Source organism: Gallinula chloropus, assembly GCF_964237585.1.
Source record: "Gallinula chloropus genome assembly, chromosome: 7".
Classification (NCBI taxonomy): Eukaryota; Metazoa; Chordata; class Aves; order Gruiformes; family Rallidae; genus Gallinula; species Gallinula chloropus.
The window spans coordinates 21,425,606-21,444,799 of record NC_140092.1 but is presented as its reverse complement, the minus strand read 5'-3'; the positions used below and the strand labels follow the sequence as shown (position 1 = coordinate 21,444,799).

At 55.9% G+C, this 19,194-nt stretch overlaps 3 protein-coding genes across 3 annotated transcripts in view; 1 reads left to right on the top strand and 2 right to left on the bottom strand.

The window, feature by feature from the left end:
- Positions 1 to 7,813, top strand: part of PRAG1 (PEAK1 related, kinase-activating pseudokinase 1) — a 28,643-nt gene extending 20,830 nt beyond the window's left edge. Inside the window, exons 4-5 of the mRNA XM_084266636.1 lie at positions 607 to 1,328; positions 6,562 to 7,813. Coding sequence (XP_084122762.1) covers positions 607 to 1,328; positions 6,562 to 7,599 — 1,760 coding nt within the window. The 3' untranslated portion in view covers positions 7,600 to 7,813. The remainder of the gene's footprint in view (positions 1 to 606; positions 1,329 to 6,561) is intronic.
- Positions 7,814 to 10,918: 3,105 nt separating this feature from the next.
- Positions 10,919 to 13,091, bottom strand: MBOAT4 (membrane bound ghrelin O-acyltransferase MBOAT4; the record flags this gene model as incomplete). The annotated part of the gene is made up of 3 exons (XM_084266729.1): positions 10,919 to 11,831; positions 12,102 to 12,317; positions 12,973 to 13,091. The coding sequence occupies 3 exons, from the start codon at positions 13,089 to 13,091 to the stop codon at positions 10,919 to 10,921; spliced, it is 1,248 nt and encodes a 415-aa protein (XP_084122855.1).
- Positions 13,092 to 17,615: 4,524 nt separating this feature from the next.
- On the bottom strand, positions 17,616 to 18,687 carry LOC311193871 (ribonuclease CL2-like). The gene is made up of 2 exons (XM_084266839.1): positions 18,592 to 18,687; positions 17,616 to 18,168 (listed from the first exon to the last, which is right to left on the bottom strand). Exon 2 carries the CDS (start codon positions 18,160 to 18,162, stop codon positions 17,704 to 17,706), a length of 459 nt encoding a protein of 152 aa, XP_084122965.1. The 5' UTR covers positions 18,163 to 18,168; positions 18,592 to 18,687; the 3' UTR covers positions 17,616 to 17,703.
- Between the last annotated feature and the right edge of the window lie 507 nt (positions 18,688 to 19,194).

The following is a 19,194-nucleotide window of genomic DNA, read 5'->3' as shown; positions in this document are numbered from 1 at the left end:
TGTGTCCAGAGCTGGGGCCCCCAGGGCAAGAGAGATGTGGGGCTGTTGGAGAGTGGTCAGAGGAGCTGAGGGAGCTGGGCTGGTTCAGCCTGGAGAAGAGAAGGCTGTGGGGGGACCTCAGTGCAGCCTTCCCATCCCTGAAGGGAGCAGAGGAACAGGAGGGGAATCAGCTTGTTCAAGGGCAGAGACTGGCAGGACAAGAGGGATGGAGTGAAGCTGGAGGAGGGAAGGGTTAGAGGAGATCTTAGGGGCAAGTTCTTTGCAGAGAGAGTGGTGAGGGGCTGGAAGGGGCTGCCCAGAGAGGGGGTGGGTGCCCCGTGTCTGGGGGTGTTCAAGGCCAGGTTGGCTGGGGCCCTGGGCAACCTTGTGTAGCTCCAGGCCTGAAGGTTGGTGTCCCTGCCTGTGGCAGGGGGTTGGAGCTCTGTGCTCCTTGGGGTCCCTCCCAACCCAGACCAGTCTGGGATTCTGTGATTCTATGTGAACAGACGAGGACTGTTGTTGAGTGCAGATGTTACCTGTGGGGGTGGCGGGGATGTGGAGAGGGACCCGTGCTTCCCCTTCACAAGAGCCACTTGTAGCATCTTCTTGTGTCTCACTGTCTCCTAGGGCACTCATCTGAGCTGAACCTCTCACCTCCTCCAGTTGAGAGCCAAGTCTTTGCAGCCTCCAGTGAGGATGGTCCCTCCTCTGCCCCCAGCTGCCCACCTCCTCTGCCCCAGAAGAAGACCGTGAGCAGAACAGTGTCCTCCCCAGATGGCTTTTTTGTGGGACAGGCGTCTTCAGGCCCAGCAGCCGGTGCTGCCAGCCCCAGGCTGAACGTCAGCCACTCCGACAGCAATTTCTGCCTCCGAGGGGAGTCTCCCTTTGCCTACCCAGGCAGCCTGGGGGGCCGCCACAACGCCTTCTCCTCCTCTGAGTCCCTGGAGAAAAGCTCCAAAGGAAATGGCTTCTGGGGCTCAGCTACTGGTAAGGGCACAGGGACTTCTGTCCCCAGCCGAAACTTCCAGTCCCTTTCCTCCTCGCAGCTCAGTGTGTCCAGCCAGGTGTCGTCAGGCTCCAGCCTCCAGCTCCACAACCTCCTGAGCAACATTGACAGCAAGGAGGGGGTGTACGCCAAGCTGGGGGTCCTCTACGCCGAGTCCTTGCGCCGCCTGGTTGCCAAGTGTGAGGACTGCTTCATGAGGGAGCAGAAGAACGAGCTGCACTTCAGCGAGAACAACTGGTCGCTCTTCAAGCTGGCGTGTAACAAGCCCTGCTGCGACTCAGGGGATGCCATATATTACTGTGCCACCTGCTCCAAGGACCCTTCCACCACCTATGCTGTGAAGGTAAGCCCGTGCCCAGGAGGTACCCAGGCTTATCTCCATCTTCCAGTTGGTTGGGAGGGTGAGGAGGACCACTGTGGGGTCTAAGGCTGCGGTGAGGGTCCGTAGCAGGGCTGGGGTTGAACCTTTAAGCTGCTTTTTTCCTCCTTTTCTGGCGTATGGATTTGAAAGGAAGGGTGGGAAGTGGATGTAGTGATAAGCCTTGGAGAAGCACATCAATGGCCTAGTTTCTCTGCTTGTCTCTCACAAGTGAAGTTTGGCAAGCAAAACCCCTTCCAAAATTGCCACTCTTCACCAAATCACAGGATGGTAGGGGTTGGAAGGGACCCCTCCTGCCAGAGCAGGATCACCCAGACTAAATCCCACAGGGACATGTCCAGGTGGGTTTGAATGTCTCCAGAGAAGGAGACTCCCCAGCCTCTCTGGGCAGCCTGTTCCAGGGCTCCCTCACCCTCACAGGGTAAAAGTTCCTCCTTATGTTCCCATGAAACCTCCTCTGCTCCAGCTGCACCCGCTGCCCCTTGTACTATCACTGGACATTCCCCTACCCCTTGCAAAGATTAATTTGGAGAAGTACTTTACCTCCTAACAAACTCCAGTCAGATGCTTATTGCTGCACACTAGTAGGGTCTGTAGCCTAACCAGATGCTCTGAGAAGCGTGTGTGCCAATACTGCGTTGTAAGCTTGGAGGCATCCACCTTTTGACAGCACAAGTTGATGAAAGGCTGTTCAAAAGGCAGTGTTTTTGTCTCTGCCTGCCTTTTAAGTGGAAGGTCTGACCCAGAAACATCTGAGTGCTTATGGAAACTATAGGCACTGTTAAGATAGGACAGATCTTAATTAAACAACACAAGGCTGACCTAGACATGCTGTGGAAGGTCAGGTCTGAAATATTTTCTGATAACTATGGAATCTGTGTTTGAAATGGAACCTGGAGGTGCAATAGTTCAGCTCTTTGAACCCTGGGTGAGTGAGATTATCCAACCACTTCCATGCACATCCCACGGATTTGGGGTTCCTGACCCATGTTACTACTTGAATACAGAGCCTTTAATTTCTGCTCTAACTTCACCTTAAGGGCATCTCTTTGCCTTTTACTCTTCAGGTTGTTTTCAAAACCTGAAATAACTCCCCAAAAAGCACTGTCACGGATGCATTAAGCAAGAGAAAGAATAAAAAACCCCAAATCCATGCTGAATCGTTTCCCAGTTATGAACCCTGAGGGGATGCTGGAGTTAAGTGATGGTTGTAAAGCCGGTTGGTATTCGAGAGGAAGCGCACTCAACCCAGCAGAGGGGCTGTAAATAACTAGGAGGTAGATGAGGTCGCACACTAAATACCCCTTGTTGAGCACTCAGAGCTGCAGCTTCTCTTGCCTCTGATGCCTAAAATCACTGCAACTTTCCTCTGGAAAGCTGAGACCTGGTGCTGAGCTGGTGTGCTCCTTGGAAATCTGTGCTTCCCTCTTTAAGGAGCACATCTCTGCTCCTGCCTGCTGTGTTAGGCGGGGATTGGAGGCTCAGCTCTATGGATGGACCAGTTCTGCGCTCCCCAGTACAAAAAAGCCAGGGGTCTCCTGGAGAGAGTCCAGCTGAGGCTGCGAAGGGGATGAAGGGCCTGGAGCATCTCCCCTGCGAGGAAAGGCTGAGTGAGCTGGGGCTGTTCAGCCTGGAGAGAAGCAGCCTGAGAGGGGATCTGATCAATGGGGATCAATAGCTGAAGGGTGGCACACAGGGGGACATGGGCAAACTCTTCTCAGGGTCTGTGGGGACAGGACAAGGGCTGATGGCCTCAAGTTGGAGCCCGGGAAGTTCCGCCCCAATGTGGGGAATAACTTCTTCCTGGTGAGGGAGCCCTGGGCCAGGCTGCCCAGGGGGTGTGGAGTCTCCTTGTCTGGAGAGATTCCAGCCCTGACCTGTCCTAGGGACCCTGCTTTGGCAGGGGGTTGGACTCAATATGCTCTGGAGGGCCCTTCCCACCCCTATGAGTCTGTGCACCAGCAAAAAGTGAAGTTGTGTGTGTGTTTACACACGCGTGTGAGTTAATGTGCAAAGCTCCTGCGTGTCACCCACCTTTAGGTGGCTGAAATAGAGAGTCCCTGTGAGACCTGTGACTCTCTGGCTGATGCCTAGCTGTCCCTCCTGGCTTATGGATTTTCTGACATGGGAGATGAAGTTAAAATTAGCCTTGGAGAGCTCAGGATCAGTGGAGAATTTTACTCCAGCCAAGGAGCTGGAATCCAAGCTGCAGGAGCTGGAGTCTGGGCCGCGCACGGGTGGATGTGGCCACGCGTCAAACAGTTAGAAGGATCCAGGGTTACATGAAACGGCTTTGGAGGAATTAAGCCAAGATATGCTCCACGCCTTGGCTTCTTTCTCCACTTTAAAGAGGCGTGACTAAGCCTGCCCGGGGCTCCTACTTGGAGCTTGCTGCATGGAGGATGCCGCTGGCGCAGCCAAACTCACGAGGAACCGCTGGCTGGGAAACTCCTCCTTGGCTGCGTTTGGTTGCAGTTCTTTTTTCCAGAGACTCCTCTCTTGCAGTGTGCTCCTGCAGCTCAGAAGGGCTATGGGATCCTGGGCTCCATCAGCAGAGGGGTGGCAGCAGGGACAGGGAGGGGATTGTCCCTCTCTGCTCTGCCCTGTGAGGCCCCAGCTGGAGTCCTGTGTCCAGAGCTGGGGCCCCCAGGGCAAGAGAGATGTGGGGCTGTTGGAGAGGGGTCAGAGGAGCCACGGAGATGCTCAGAGGGCTGGAGCAGCTCCCCTACGGAGAGAGGCTGAGGGAGCTGGGCTGGTTCAGCCTGGAGAAGAGAAGGCTGTGGGGGGACCTCATTGCAGCCTTCCCATCCCTGAAGGGAGCAGAGGAACAGGAGGGGAATCAGCTTGTTCAAGGGCAGAGAGTGGCAGGACAAGGGGGATGGAGTGAAGCTGGAGGAGGGAAGGGTTAGAGGAGATCTTAGGGGGAAGTTGTTTGCAGAGAGAGTGGTGAGGGGCTGGAAGGGGCTGCCCAGAGAGGGGGTGGGTGCCCCGTGTCTGGGGGTGTTGAGGGCCAGGTTGGCTGGGGCCCTGGGCAACCTTGTGTAGCTCCAGGCTGGAGGTTGGTGTCCCTGCCTGTGGCAGGGGTTGGAGCTCTGTGCTCCTTGGGGTCCCTTCCAACCCAAACCAGTCTGGGATTCTATGTGGGGAGGAACAAGTGGGGCTTGTTCCGCAGAGGGCTGGAACACCCTCCTCCACCTTTTGGGGACCTTCTATGTCTTCCTGTACCCCACTGCCTTCATCTGCAGGCTGCTTAGCTCTCCCAAGCTTGCCTTTCTACACAATAAGCATGTAGCCACAGCAGGAGGGGGATATTTTTGTTTAGCAAAGAGAGGACAATAGGGATTTGAAATGCCCCATCTCCACAGCATCATCTCATCTATGTGCATTACCTGCTGATGCCTAGATTCCGAGTCTTGCTGGAGAAACACAAAAGCAGCCCACATCTCTCCAGCTCCTCTCTATTCTTCCCTCCCTTCTAACTCGGGGGCAAAATTGATTTCTTGTCCGATTTTGCACGCGTGCTGCGACCAGCAGCGGCACGCTTCAGGCTTTGGAGCCTTTTATGCTGAGTTTCAGCCTGTTGCTGATTCCTGTGGGTGAGATAGAAATACATCACTAAATAAAGAGGGGGGGGGGGCGGGAGAACCCAACCCCCACCACGACCTGTGTATAATAAAAATGCCAGAAGGCCCCATAAGCTAATGGAGACTCTGATAATAAACCTGGGTTTTAATGCGGTCGTCAAGCTACAATACAGCACAAAATTAAGGCAAATCACGTGGGTTTAAGGACAATCTGGATTATAACATGCTTTTACCCTCTAATTGGCTGTTCCCTCACTAATTTTAAGCCTGTTGTCAGTTCCTACTTTCTCTCTGGTGCTGTTGCTTGTGTTTTTCCCTTAGCTGAGGGAGTTGAGAGTAGTCACTAGGAAGCAGAGAGGCTGAGAAGTATGTGAAAGGGGCTCCAGGGCTAAGGACCAGAGGAGAATTAGGTGAGAAGGACGTGGTGGGAGGTCTCTGTCCATTCCTCAGCTCCAAACAAGGCTGCCTTCAAAGCCACATCATGTCATGCAGAGCCTCATCCAGGCAAGCATTAACTGTCTCCAGGGATGGAGGTAGCACATCTTCTGCTGCAGGCTTTGCTTTCCCTCCTGCAAAACATCTCCTGGGCTGCAGGGATGATGTCTGTGATGCAAAAGCTGCTTCTTTAGGCAATGAAACAAAATATGCAGAGGTTCCCTGTGTGACTATCCACCTCCTATCCTGCACACATGGAGCATTGCCTGGTGAGGGAAGCGTGCTTGGAAACAGGGCCCAGGCACCTGGTTTCTGAGGTTGGAATGTTGCAGGATGAGAAAGGTCCTCAACCCAGGAGATAGTTTAATGTACTAAAGGGACTTTCTGAGGGTCCTGGTGGGTGACAGGGTGACCAGGAGCCAGCAGTGTGCCCTGGGGCTGAGGAAGCCAATGGGATCCTGGGGGCATCAAAAGGAGCATGGCCAGCAGGTCAAAGGAGGGGATCCTCCCCCCCTGCTCTGCCCTGGTCAGGCCCCACCTGGAGTGTTGTGTCCAGTGCTGGGCTCCCTGGGACAAAACAGCCAGGGGTCTCCTGGAGAGAGTCCAGCGGAGGCTGCGAAGGGGATGAAGGGTCTGGAGCATCTCCCCTGCGAGGAAAGGCTGAGTGAGCTGGGGCTGTTCAGCCTGGAGAGAAGCAGCCTGAGAGGGGATCTGATCAATGGGGATCAATAGCTGAAGGGTGGCACACAGGGGGACATGGGCAGCCTCTTCTCAGGGTCTGTGGGGACAGGACAAGGGCCGATGGCCTCAAATCGGAGCCCAGGAAGTTCCGCCCCAATGTGGGGAAGAACTTCTTCCCGGTGAGGGTGAGGGAGCCCTGGGACAGGCTGCCCCGGGGGTGTGGAGTCTCCTTGTCTGGAGAGATTCCAGCCCCATCTGGATGCCAACCTGTGTGACCTTTCGTAGGGACCCTGCTTTGGCTGGGGCTTGGACTCAATATGCTCTGGAGGTCCCTTCCAACCCCTACGAGTCTGTGATGCTGTGACCACTGTACACCCTGCTTCTACCAATGTCTTCATTAATGCATGTAAATCTCAGCTTAGGAACCCACCTCTGAACCTCTGGTCTCTGCCCTGTCTCTGTCACCGACTGATAAAACTTTCGGTCTCTCCTCACAGATCTGTAAAACCCAGGAGACCAAGGTGGCTGCTTCCTACTGCAGCCCGGCGGTGCCGGTCCACTTCAACATCCAGCAGGACTGCGGGCACTTTGTGGCCTCTGTTCCCTCCAGCATGCTGCTGGCCTCAGACGGTGGGAAGAGCATCCCTGGGGATGGCCTCCATCCCTCCCGCGCTGCCAGCGAGCACGACTGCGTGGTGGTCATTACCCGAGAGGTGCCGAGCCAGACCACCGCCGACTTCGTGAGGGACTCGGTGGTGTTGCACCAGGCCAAGCCCGAGCAGTATGAACGTCGTGTCTGCTTCTTGCTCCTCCAGCTCTGCAATGGCCTGGAGCACCTCAAAGAGCACGGCATCATCCATCGTGACCTGTGCCTGGAGAACCTCCTGCTTGTCCCCTGCAAGCCCCCCATGAGCTGTGTGAAAGCCAAAGATGACAAACACTTACCCCGCCTCATCATCAGCAATTTTTTGAAAGCCAAACAGAAGCCAGGAACTGGAGACTCCAAACTGAAGAAGAGTCAGGCCCGGCTGGCCCCGGAGATTGTGTCGGCTTCTCAGTACAAGAAGTTCGATGAGTTTCAGACTGGTATCCTCATCTATGAGCTGCTGCACCAGCCCAACCCCTTCGAGGAGAAGGTGCACCTCAGGGAACAGGAGTACAGCCCTGAGGACCTCCCTGCTCTGCCCAGCTTGTCCATCTACTCCCGGGGGCTCCAGCAGTTGGCCCACCTCCTGCTGGAAGCGGATCCCATCAAGCGCGTGAGGATCACCGAGGCCAAGAGGATGCTGCAGTGTCTGCTCTGGGGGCCTAGGAAGGACCTCACTGAGCAGCCCCTGGGCCAGGAGGAAGCCCTGCGCCGGGTGCTTCAGAACTGGGTGGACATGAAGCGTGCCCTGCTCATGATGAAGTTTGCAGAGAGGGCTGTGGACACGGAGCGGAGCGTTGAACTGGAGGACTGGCTGTGCTGCCAGTACTTGGCGTCTGCTGAGCCTGCCTCCCTCTCACATACGTTAAAACTGCTGCAGCTCCTCTGACCTTGGGTGCATCTCGGAGGCAGCTGAGGGCTCCCAAAAACCTTTGGTGTACCTCAAATGCTTTTGGTACCCAGCCCTATTATTGTATGTGAGTGGTTTGAACCTCAGCCTCTCCACCCGGGTTTTCTCATCCCCTGCCCCGCGCTCCCATCCGAGTGCACAAGACTTGTTTAGTACCCTCAGAACTGTTAACTGGTGAGCACGCAAAACTGGGAACCTACCCCCCACCCTCCCAGCTTGGGGTGGGGGGGAGCCCAGGTATTTTTTGGTATGGTAAGTCTGTGGACTAATAAACCCCTGCCTGTGTGTGTGCATGTTTCTAACGAGTGCGATGTACTTGAGTTGATTTCCATGCCTGTGGGATGGTGCTTTTGACCCCCCTCCCGGGGCATCCGGAGCCTCTTTACCCAGGAAGAGCATCGCTCTGCAGAGCAGGCAGCAGGGATGAGCAGTTGGCTGCTTCTCATGGGGAACAGGAGCAACTCATGTAAAGCTCCTTTGCAAGGGAGAACTGGGAGGGGCTTTCAAATTCACATCTCTTGTGGGTTTTGGCATCCTTTTCTTAATCTTTTCTTTTTTTCTGGCTTTAAAAGCAGAAAGTATTGCTTGTTTCTGTCTCTGGGCTGTATTTTACCCCCTGTACGTATTTGCCATACCAATAGAGCATGGCTTTCCTGTCTGGTGGTGCAGCCACACAGGCTGTTTGGTTGTGAAGGGGCAAGAGGGGAGCTCAGGATGGGTCTGTTCATGAGGATGATGCTGGGTTTTGGGAATTACCCCTTGTAAAGTTAATGAAATGGAAAATCCCCACTTCACCTCTGAGGCCTTGGGGGGGAGAAGTCTGGGCCAAGTTGCTTTGCTTTCCCCATCCCTCCAGCTCCCTCCCTTCACCTGGTAATTCACCTGACCCTGGTGTCTAGCGTTTATTTAACCCCTTTGTTGACAGAGGAGCTGGCCAGGGCCGGCAGCCTATGGTCTGGGAGGATCTTTCTGCTGCTGGTGTTTGAACTGGAAAGGCAGAGGGCTGGGTGTGCTGCAGACAGGCTTCTCTGATAGATGCAATGCAAGGGTAGTGGGATGGAAGAGGGAGAAGCTGGCCTGGCTCCCTCTGTCCCACTTCCTAACACACAGCAGCCACCCAGCTTGGTAGAAGAGCCATATTGCTGCTCAGGAAACCTGCTTTTCCAAAAGCTTCTGGGCTGCTTTTGCTCTCTTCCACCCAACAGCAAGGCAGAGATAAGCTGTTCTGCTCCTGGAACCAGTTCTGCAGCCCTTGGAGAAGGGATAGGCTTGGGACACACCAGGGAGAGCCCAGTATGAGCTCAGCCAGATGTCACTCACAGCTCAAAATGGGGGAGAAATCCATGAGTTCTTTCTGCCAGCCTTGCTTCATCTCCAGATCCAGCCTGCTCTCTTGAGGGGAATTTAATTCCCTGGGGTTTTTTGACACTCTGTCTCCTTCCTGTGAATCTTTTCCAGGCTTCTCACCTGGATTTTCTTCATTTTTTTGATCTGTTTGGCTATGATTGCTGCTGCTGGGAAGGGATGGTTCCTTGGCTGGGCACCCATTTGCAATGAATTTCTCCTGATCCCCTTAGGGAGGAGGCCATGCAGGTCCCTGCCTGTTGAAAGAATGTGGGATGGCTCCAACCATGGCCCTCAGGGACTTTTTTTTTGTGCACTGGCTTTCTTGCAGCTGACTTCTGGGTCCAATTCCTTCCAATGTAGGTGGCAGGAGCCTTCTGGCTTGGGATCCACTGTCCCATGGACCATCCCAGACACATCACCCTGTCCCTGGCTTGCTGCTGGTGGTCTCACATGGGCCAGCAGAGTGATGGAACAGCTGGAGAACCTGCCTGAGGGGGAACCCAGCATGTTTTTCAGAGATAAGATGAAGAGATGGCTCGGTTATTAGCTTGGGTGTGGGGAACAAGTTGGAGGCAGCTCTGCAGGACAGCACTGAAGGAGGCGGGGCCTGGCTGTGACAAAGCCATGCTGTGGTGCTAACAGGGAGATATGAGGGGCAAGCAGCTTGCAAAGCTTGGCTTGGGTGCTCAGCAGGACTTGAAGTAGCCCAAGCATCCAAGCAGCTTGCGTAAAGCAAGGTTGGGTCTGTTTTGGGTGCTGAGATTCAGTTTGGTGACAAACATTGTCACAGGTACAGGCACGGGGCCTGCGCGGCGTGGGATGCCACCCTGGTCAAAATGCTTTCTGTTGAGTTTGGGTGCTTGAGGCTGTTCCTGGTGTTGGTCCTGGTGCCCTGCAGCAGGATGCTCAGCAGACCAGAGGCCAGCAATAGTCCTGCAGCGTTTTCAGCTGTATTATCTTGAGGCTGGGTGAGGGGCTTCTTGCTCTCACATAGACACAGCTCCATCCTTTCCTGATGTTTTCCTCTGTGGCAACTCATGCTTCTTCTCCAGCCTAAACAGCTTTTGGATCCCAGGCCAATGCGTGAACTGGAGAGGTGTGTTAGGTTTCTGCTGTGTAGCTGTTGTGGGGCAAGTGACACCTAAGCCTTGGTTGAACACCACAGCCAAGTTTGATCTACTCCCCCCTGCTTCTGCTGTCCTCATCGTGCCATGGGCAGCAGCCCCTCTTTTCCTAGCAGGAGTTCTTGCCCCCGTGCCCAGGATCCTCTGCAGGAATGGAGATGGGGATGGATCATTCCTGTTGCTCATGTGGCATAGAACACAGCTGACCCTGCATGTCACCCACTCAGGGAGAGCTGGGACTGCAGGAGATGTCTATACTGGGAACCCAGTTTGGGGGGACAGTGATAAGGAGCAATTGCTGGAGGAGCAGCACAGACCCATGCTTCTTGGTGGTACTGCTGGGTGAGGAAAGTGTGTTTCTTGTGTTGCAGTGCCCCCAGACAGATTGCCAGCCCCTTTGCCTGTTCCCAGCGGTCCGTGTACATGAGAAAGGTGGCAAGGCAGCTCTCTGCTAGTGCCTGCTATTCCCATGGAGGACAGATTCCCAGGAGCTGGGCACAGTTGCTGATGGATGCATCTGTACCACAGGTGAGGCTGGTGGGCAGGTGGTGTGCTCCCTGGGTGAGACAAGGCTGAGACACCAAAATCCAAGACAAACATGGGCCAGGTAGTGCTGCTAGAAGGCCTCTTGCCTGGTGAGCTGGTGACCTCCCCTCCCTGCTTCAGAGCACCCCTCAGAGATGGGGGATGTCCCAGGAGTAAAAGCCAACCTGGTTCTCCAGAGATGCCCTTATATGAGATTGCTTGGCCAATGGCACTTCTCTGACTGCGTGCTCACGTGTGCAGGGAGGTGTCTCACCAGCCACACAAGATAACCCAGGGCAAGCTCAGTTCTCCTTAAGCTTCTTGGCAAGCAGCAGCAGCAGCAGCACGAGGCCGTAGGCGAGAGGGAGGATGCTGCTGTAGGAAGTCCAGAGCAGGCAGAGCGTGGAGAAGCTCTCAGCCTCCACAGCCACCAAGATGTAGGCGATGATGAGCTGCGTGAAGATCCAGGTTGTGCCTCTGTAGAGGAGCTTCGCACCCTGGGAGGTGGCCCAGGAGCTGAGGAAGGGATGGATACGGTAGTCGGCTTCCACCATGACAGCCCAGCACAGGAAACCGAAGACCTGCCCAGGCCGGAGGCCATGCCACCAGGCAGAGAAGGCGAAGGTGGCTAGGAGCGGCTGCGTCGGGCAGCGCTGGAAGATGAGCCTCCTCAGCCAGCGGGACGTAGTCTTGTTCCAGGTGCGGGTGAAGACGGACAGGCGGTGGGTGGTCTCCAGTGTCCACAGGTCCTGGGCGGAAAGGTCTCCCCGGCCTGCTCCCAGCCCAAACCCCGCCACCTCGAGGAGGGCCTCATCCAGCACCCAGTGCCAGTAGTAGGCCAGCCGGAGGAGTAGGGCCTGTGCCCAGGCGTGGGGCAGGCAGCCCAGGCCGGCGCAGCCGTGTCTGCCGGCCAACCATCCCTCCAGCCCTGCACGCAGAGCCCACAGGGCCAGGGTGCAGAGGCATCGCTGGCTGGCAGCTCGCAGGGGGCTGGGGAGAGACCCCAGGGACTCGGTCTGAGCCCGAAACCTGCTGAAGGAGCACAGAGGACCTCCAAGGAGAGCTGGGAAAAAGAACAGGTAGCTGCAGAGGGGCAGGGCGCGCTGAAAAAGCCCCTGACCCAGCTGGGGTGGCGTGAGCCCTTCATGGATGTCCAAGGCCAGAGACGTAGCCTTCTGGGTCAGCAACATGATTGCAGAGAGAGCGATGGCTGGCCTGTAAGGAAAGGGCACTTGAGAACTGCTGGGTGTCCCTCAAAGGCAATGTTGGGGGCACGGGGGCAAGACCACGCGTGGGAGATGTGCTGCCCCACGTCCCAAGCGTGGGGCCATGCCCACAGCATTGCCCACACACTGGGATGTGGATGGAGGGGAGGCTGTGGAACAGCGAGCATGTGCAGCTTGGGGCCCCCCCCCCACCCTCACAAAATAAGGGAAGGGTCCCCAGCCCACCAAGGGGAGTTGTGGGAAGGAGGCAGAGCATTACCTGGCATCTTGAGGGTCCAGCTCCTGGCTGCTCAGCCCCAGGTGGCACAGTGTCTGCCAGGACATCAGGAAGGCAAAGACCCAGGTGTGGGCATGAGCTGAGCTGACGGAGAGGAGGATGAGCACGGAGCCAGCAGCAGGGATGAGGAGCAACACAGCGTAGCTGCCCATGGCTGTGCCAGCAAGGAAACATCCTCCAGCAAGGAGGAACATGTACCTAGAAGAGATCAGATGCCCTTTGGCTGCATTTTGGGGAAAACAGGGCTTCAAATTCCTGCCAGTGTTGATAATAGGGCTCAGTCTTGGTACTGCAGCCTCCACGATCCCCTTTGGCCTCTTGTGGGCGGAGGGTTCACCAGGGCCATCATGGCTGCAAGCAGGAAAGGGGGGGATAACAATTTGGGCAGGTATTGCTGGCTGTCACACCAAAGCCAGTCCCCATTGCCTGTCCGGTTCCCCTTGCCCGTGTACCATCCTGGTTCACCCCTAAATCCATCCCTCACAACACTGGAGGGTCTGGTTTGTCCTTAATAACCTTCATTTGGCCCCACTGCAGAGAAACATAGAATCCCAGAACCCCCTGAGCTGGGAGGGCCCCCTCAGGCCCATCAGTCCCACTCCTGGCTCCACACAGCCCAGCCCAGGCAGCGCAGGGCACTGAGCGCAGCGGCCAGACGCTTCTTGCCCTCAGCCCAGCTCGGGGCTGGGACCCCTTCCCTGGGGGAGCCTAGAAGACCAGGGACAGCTCACATTCAAGCCATACAAATGTCCCTACCTGAGTCAGTGGGGACTTGTTACCATGTGTCCTGCTGCCCATCTGGCCAGAACCCCCCAGAAACACCCACAGGTATGGTGGGGTGATGGCCACGTACCGGTCAGTCAGAGAGAGGCATCCTGAAGCACAGAGATGATGGAAGAGAGCAGCACCAGAGAAAGCCACCAGCCGGTATGGGGCTGTGGGAAGAAGGACAAGCAGGTCTGCCCAGCACATCGAGCTCCTTGCTTCTTCAGCTGCCTCTGATGTCTGGAGAAAGGACTGAGCCAAGGGCTGCTCTGGCTGCTCTTTATATACCACAGGACCTCAAACAAAACCAGAGCAGAGCCAAGGAAACGGAGGTATCTGCAGGAAGAGGAGCATGTTTTGTGTATCCATCAGCACTGCCTCCTTAAAGCACCTCCACTCCAAGGTTTGTGTGTGGATGGAAATAGTTGGGGTTGGTTATTTGCTCTGCCAGGCGCCTGGGCCATTACCACATACTGGGAAGGCAGCTGGAGTGAGCTGCAGAGATAAGGGGCCTTTTGTGAGCTGCCCTGGGCTGTGCTGGGATGCACCTCGGAGTAAAATCCACAGGTACTCCTGAAGCTTTGTCCTTTCTCTTCACAGCCTCTCAGCTCAGTCCTTCACAGAAAGCTATGGCTTCTTTCCAGCTCTGGTCCCACTCTGGCCTCATTTGTTATGGGGATGTCCCAGTATTTAAACCCTTGGTGACAAAGAGGATGCTTCTCAGTGGCGAAGGAGGGCAGGTCAGCTCCTCAGCCCCACTGCCCAGACCAAGCCACAGGGCCTTTTAGTTTAACATAGATTCACAGAATGGGTTGAGAGGGACCTTCACAGACCATCTAGTCCTTCACTAGAGCAGGTCACTCAGAGCCCCATCAAGCCTAACCTTGAATGTCTCCAGGGATGGGGCCTCCACCACCTCTCTGGGCACCCTGGGCCAGTGTCTCACCACCCTCAGAGTGAACTTTTTCCAGCCTAAATCTCCCCTTTTTGAGTTTAAACCCATCACCTTCATCCTATCACTCCATGCAATTGGAGACAAAGGAAGAGCTCTATTGTCCCCAAACATTTTGTATTCTTTAAACCACACATTTGTTCAAAAATATGTCATGTGAAAGCAAACAGTCTTTTTTTGGGCCAAACTGGAAAGATTATTTGAAGAGTCACCTGTAGGGCAGCCTGTCCCAGGGCTCCCTCACCCTCACTGGGAAGAAGTTCTTCCCCAGATTGGGGCGGAACTTCCCGGGCTCCAACTTGAGGCCATCAGCCCTTGTCCTGTCCCCACAGACCCTGAGAAGAGGCTGCCCATGTCCCCCTGTGTCGCACCCTTCAGCTATTGATCCCCATTGACCAGATCCCCTCTCAGGCTGCTTCTCTCCAGGCTGAACAGCCCCAGCTCACTCAGCCTTTCCTCGCAGGGAAGATGCTCCAGGCCCTTCATCCCCTTCGTAGCCTCCGCTGGACTCTCTCCGGGAGACCCCTGGCTGTTTTGTCCCAGGGAGCCCAAACCCTCATGGGGAAAAAATTATTAGAGCAAAGGCTTCTGAGAAATTGTGGTTTGCTGTATTTGTGGCAGGTGTACTTTAAGAGTGAGTGATAGCACCGGAGAGAAGCTTTTTCCGTGCCAATTTTGGCATGCATGGCATGAAGCAGCCTGGTTTCACAGGACTCCTGCCATAATCCATGGAGCCTGGTGTTGACTTTGCTGAGTCAATATTCCTGAAGGCACTCGTGGTGCTGGCCTGAGCCAGTCACTACTATGGTGCTGTGAAAATCTCATTGCTTTTCCAGAAATAGGACTGAATTTCCACAGTAGCACTGGGAAGGTTAACACCCCTCTCTACACCATCAGTGTGATCATAGAATCATAGAATGTTCTGGGTTGGGAGAGCACAGAGCTCCAATCACCTGCCATAGGCAGAGACACCAACCTTCAGACCTGGAGCTACACAAGGTTGCCCAGGGCCCCAGCCAACCTGGCCTTGAACACCCCCAGACATGGGGCACCCCCTCTCTGGGCAGCCCCTTGCAGCCCCTCACCACTCTCTCTGCACAGAACTTCCCCCTAAGATCTCCTCTAACCCTTCCCTCCTCCAGCTTCACTCCATCCCCCTTGTCCTGCCAGTCTCTGCCCTTGAACAAGCTGATTCCCCTCCTGTTCCTCTGCTCCCTTCAGGTACAGGAAGGCTGATCTTCCAGGGAGCACTTGAGAGAGCTGTTATTTGCTGTACTGCCACATACAGCCCAAGCAATTTCCTGGTTCCTGGCTAAAGGATTTAATTGTCTGGTAACACAGTAGGTAAGAAAAGCAGGTTGACCCCTGTCAGGGCAAACCCTGGGCATGAAATTCCAGCAGGTAGGACTCAGATAGGAGCTTTGAGCTGGTATCCAGGAAGCTCATAGTTGCTTTCTTGGTGGAACATAGTGTGGTCACGGGAACAAGTTTGGTTGCCTGTTGTGATAATAACCTGTACTGATGCACACACTGCAAGGCGAAAAGCATGCCTTGAAACCAGGAAAAACCCAAAGAGCCCTGGGACAGGCTGCCCAGGGGGTGTGGATTCTCCTTCTCTGGAGAGATTCCAGCCCCGTCTGGATGACGACCTGTGCGACCTGTGCTAGGGACCCTGCTTTGTCAGGGGTTTGGACCTGATGTGTTCTTGAGGGCCCTTCCAACCCCTACGAGTCTGTGATGCTGTGAAAGAAATAAAATCAGGCTGACATGGTTTGTCTTTCCTCTAGAGAAGAGCCCACAAACTGGGGTGCCTTTACACGGGGTTCAGGAGGCCTGACCTGAGCTCCTGTCTCAGACTTCATCTGTGACCTCAGGAAAGGTCCTCAGCTCCCACCCACAACCCAGAGGTGATAGTTGCTGTCTCCCCACGGTGGGATAAGGCAGAAACAATTACAAACCTTGGGACTACACAGTTGGCTGTGATAGGCAGGACATGAAAGGGCCTAAATGGGAAGGAACATGCTGGCTTTTTGCTACCTGATGCTGTTAGAGATCTGCTGGCTGCTGCCCGGAAACAGCCCAGTACTGCTTGTGGCAAAGGCCTTTTTGTCTCCCTGGGTAAAGGACTGCATCCCAGTAGATTAAGGATAGTGCAGCCATGACCCCACTCACAGGTCTGGAGCTGTGCCTCGGGAAGGAGACAGGTCATTTCTTGTTATCTTCTCTGCCTCTCAACACCCAAATCAGTGATTACAGGTGTGCATGTTAATTGGCAAGAGATTAAATTAAAGGAAATTGGTGCAGGCTGCTTTTTTGCCTGCAGTAAGACCCTCCTGCCCTTGAGCTCAGCCACATCAGCTGAACCTAGTGCAGGTGAGGGATCAGCTATCTGCAGCAGTGGCAGATAGTTGAGTGGTTTATTCTCAAGGCAGGATCTTACTAGGAAGTCCTTTCAGTATTGAGACCAAGGCCAGATGGAGATGGGTCCTCTTGTACCTGCTAAGGTTTGTGTCATTCGGGAGAGAGACGAGAAGGGCAGCCAGGCGGGGGAAGGGGTGGGAGGGCAAATCCTCTGAGGAGCAGCTGAGGGAGCTGGGGGTGTTCAGCCTAGAGAAGAGGAGGCTGAGGGGAGACCTCCCCACCTCCACTGACCTGACAGGAGAGTGCAGAGAAACAGGAGGGGAATCAGCTTGTTCAAGGGCAGAGACTGGCAGGATAAGGGGGATGGAGTGAAGCTGGAGGAGGGAAGGGTTAGAGGAGATCTTAGGGGGAAGCTTCTTGCAGAGAGAATGGTGAGGGGCTGGAAGGGTCTGCCCAGAGAGGGGGTGGGTGCCCCGTGTCTGGGAGTGTTCAAGGCCAGGTTGGCTGGGGCCCTGGGCAACCTTGTGTAGCTCCAAGCCTGGAGGTTGGTGTCCCTGCCTGTGTCAGGGGGTTGGAGCTCTGTGCTCCTTGGGGTCCCTTCCAACCCAGACCAGTCTGGGATTCTCAGTGTCCTGGTAAGTACTGGTGGGGTGGGATGAAGTCATGGAAGCCACGCTCTTCCTAGTGGTACCCCACAGCAGGACAAGAGATGATGAACACAAGCCAAAACACGTGAGGTCTCATGAAAACCCAAGAAAATACTTGTTGGTGTAGTCTGCATGTTGTGTGTGCACCTTGTGATGTGGTTGTGGGGTCATGGTTGTGGTGTTGTGGTTGTGGGGGTGTTCAGCATCTGTGGGGTGGGAGTTCCAGGCTGTGTGTGGCCCCGGCAAGTGCTCAGCTCCATGGGGGTTCCAAGGGGTCCCAAGAGCAGCTTCAGCCCCAGAGAGGCCCTAGATGGTGTCAGAGGCATGTGGAAGAGGGAGTCTTGGGGGATGTTGGGGGTACCCAGGGGGTTATGGGGCACAGGGGAGTTTGGGGTGGCCTTTGGAAGCTGTGGCACATCCAGGAAAGCAATGTGACACCCAAAGGGTCAGGATACCAGTGCAAGTGAGTTGTGTGCATAGCCAGGGGACCAGAGGACCCTGGGGGGCTATAGGACACCCAGGGGAGCTGTGCAGCCCCTGAGAACGGGGTATGGAATAACATGGGGGGAATCTATGGGGTAGAGGAGAGGCTAGAGCCCTGAGGGGCTATGGGACACCCAGGGGCTGGGAAAACCCAGGGGTTTGAAGCACATGAGGGGCCAGGTCCACCTTAGACAAGGTTGGGGGCACCCGAGGAGGCTCCTTCCCACCCAAAGAGGGGTATGGTCTCAGGGTCCCCCCCCCCCAAAGAAGCTGATGCTAGAGCCCAGATCTGTGGCAGTTCCTTTATTGCAAGACCTAACGTAGCCCCCAGCTATGGGAGGGAGACCCCGCACCCCCAGGCAGAGCCCTCCCCACGTCAGGGGGAGGTGCCGGCGAGGTGCACGGGCCGCCCGTCGCGGCAGTTGACTTGCACGTGGTGCTTGAGCTGCTGCATCCGGTAGGCGCAGGGGGGGAGAGTGTTCCCCCCCCGCACGCGGCAGACGGTGATGCTCATGGCTCTCGGGGTGCTGTAGACCACGTTTTCGTCAGCCATGGCGGGGCAGGTGGCCACCAGCTCACTAGGTGGAGCGTGCACGAAGGTGTTGGTGGGCTTGCAGGGCCGCTTTCGGGCCGTCACCGGGGCCGTCACCGGGGCCGTCACCGGGGCCGTCACCTGTCGACGTGCCAGCATGGTCTCGCAGTAGCGGTGTGGGCTGAGGGAAGTGGTCCGGGGGTAGTCCACGTGCTGCCGCAGGAACTTCGGGTAGCCGTGGTCACCCGCCGCCCCTGCCAGCACCGCCAGCACCACGGCCATGCATAGCGCCCAGCTCGCCATGGGCACCTGTGGGAAGCAGGGTCAGGGACATCTAGACGTCTGGATAGCCTCACTGGAAATCCCACCCTGGATGCTCCTCTACAAGTTGCCCCTCCAAGGCAACTTAAAACCCTTAAAACCCCCTTTTAAATGCATAGGGACCCCCTTTTTGGACTCCTGTGCACCTGGACCATCTGCGGATCCCACCTGGATGCCCAGGTCCCCTACAGAACACCCTATAGACACCTTGATCCCCTACAGTTCTGCAGTCCTCAGAAGCCTGGGTCACCTATGGAAACCCCTCCTGCCCCAGAGCCCTCAGCCCCCATAAATCCACCCCCTGCCCTGGCACCTGGATCCCCTACATATCCTCCCATTCCCACTGGACCCTTGGGTTCCTCACAGTCCCCTCCCACACACTTTGGTCCCCTATGCGTCCCTCACCCGCACCTGTGTGTGTGCGTGCCTCAGTTTCCCTTATGGCCTCAGGGTCTCCGGAATCCCTCCCACTCCTCTGTGCCTCTTTTATACTGGCCTGAATGGGCAAGGATCCAGGAGGAGGTGCAGGGCAAAGAGCAAGGTCCAGCAGATGTGCGTGGGGAGCCAGGTGTCCAGGAGGTCCCACTCCCCCCTCACAGTCCCCCCCCCTGTCCCCCCCCCCCAAGGTCATTAGGTAGTCATTAACAAACCATGTGAGTGGCTGCGCACGTCCCTTTGGGTGCCCCCTTGGCCATGGTGCTTTGAACCAAGCAGGCTGACCTGGGCCATGTGTCCCATGGGGTGGAGGCCAGCTGGACATCTGGGTCCCCTTGCATGGCAAGGCAAGATGCCTGGTTCCTTTGGGGGGTGGGTGGGATGTCAGCATCACCTCTGGGGCAGCTGACAGATGCTTTTGCTCCTCTTGGAGCTCCCTTTCCTCTCTGCATTCCTGCAGGCAATTTCACATCCCTGGGAAGTGCCAGGATGTGTCATGTCCCACCATTACCCCATGTGTTCCCCACTGCTCCACTGAGGCAGCGACAAGCAAAGAGCCAGGAGCCAGCCTGAGGCCAT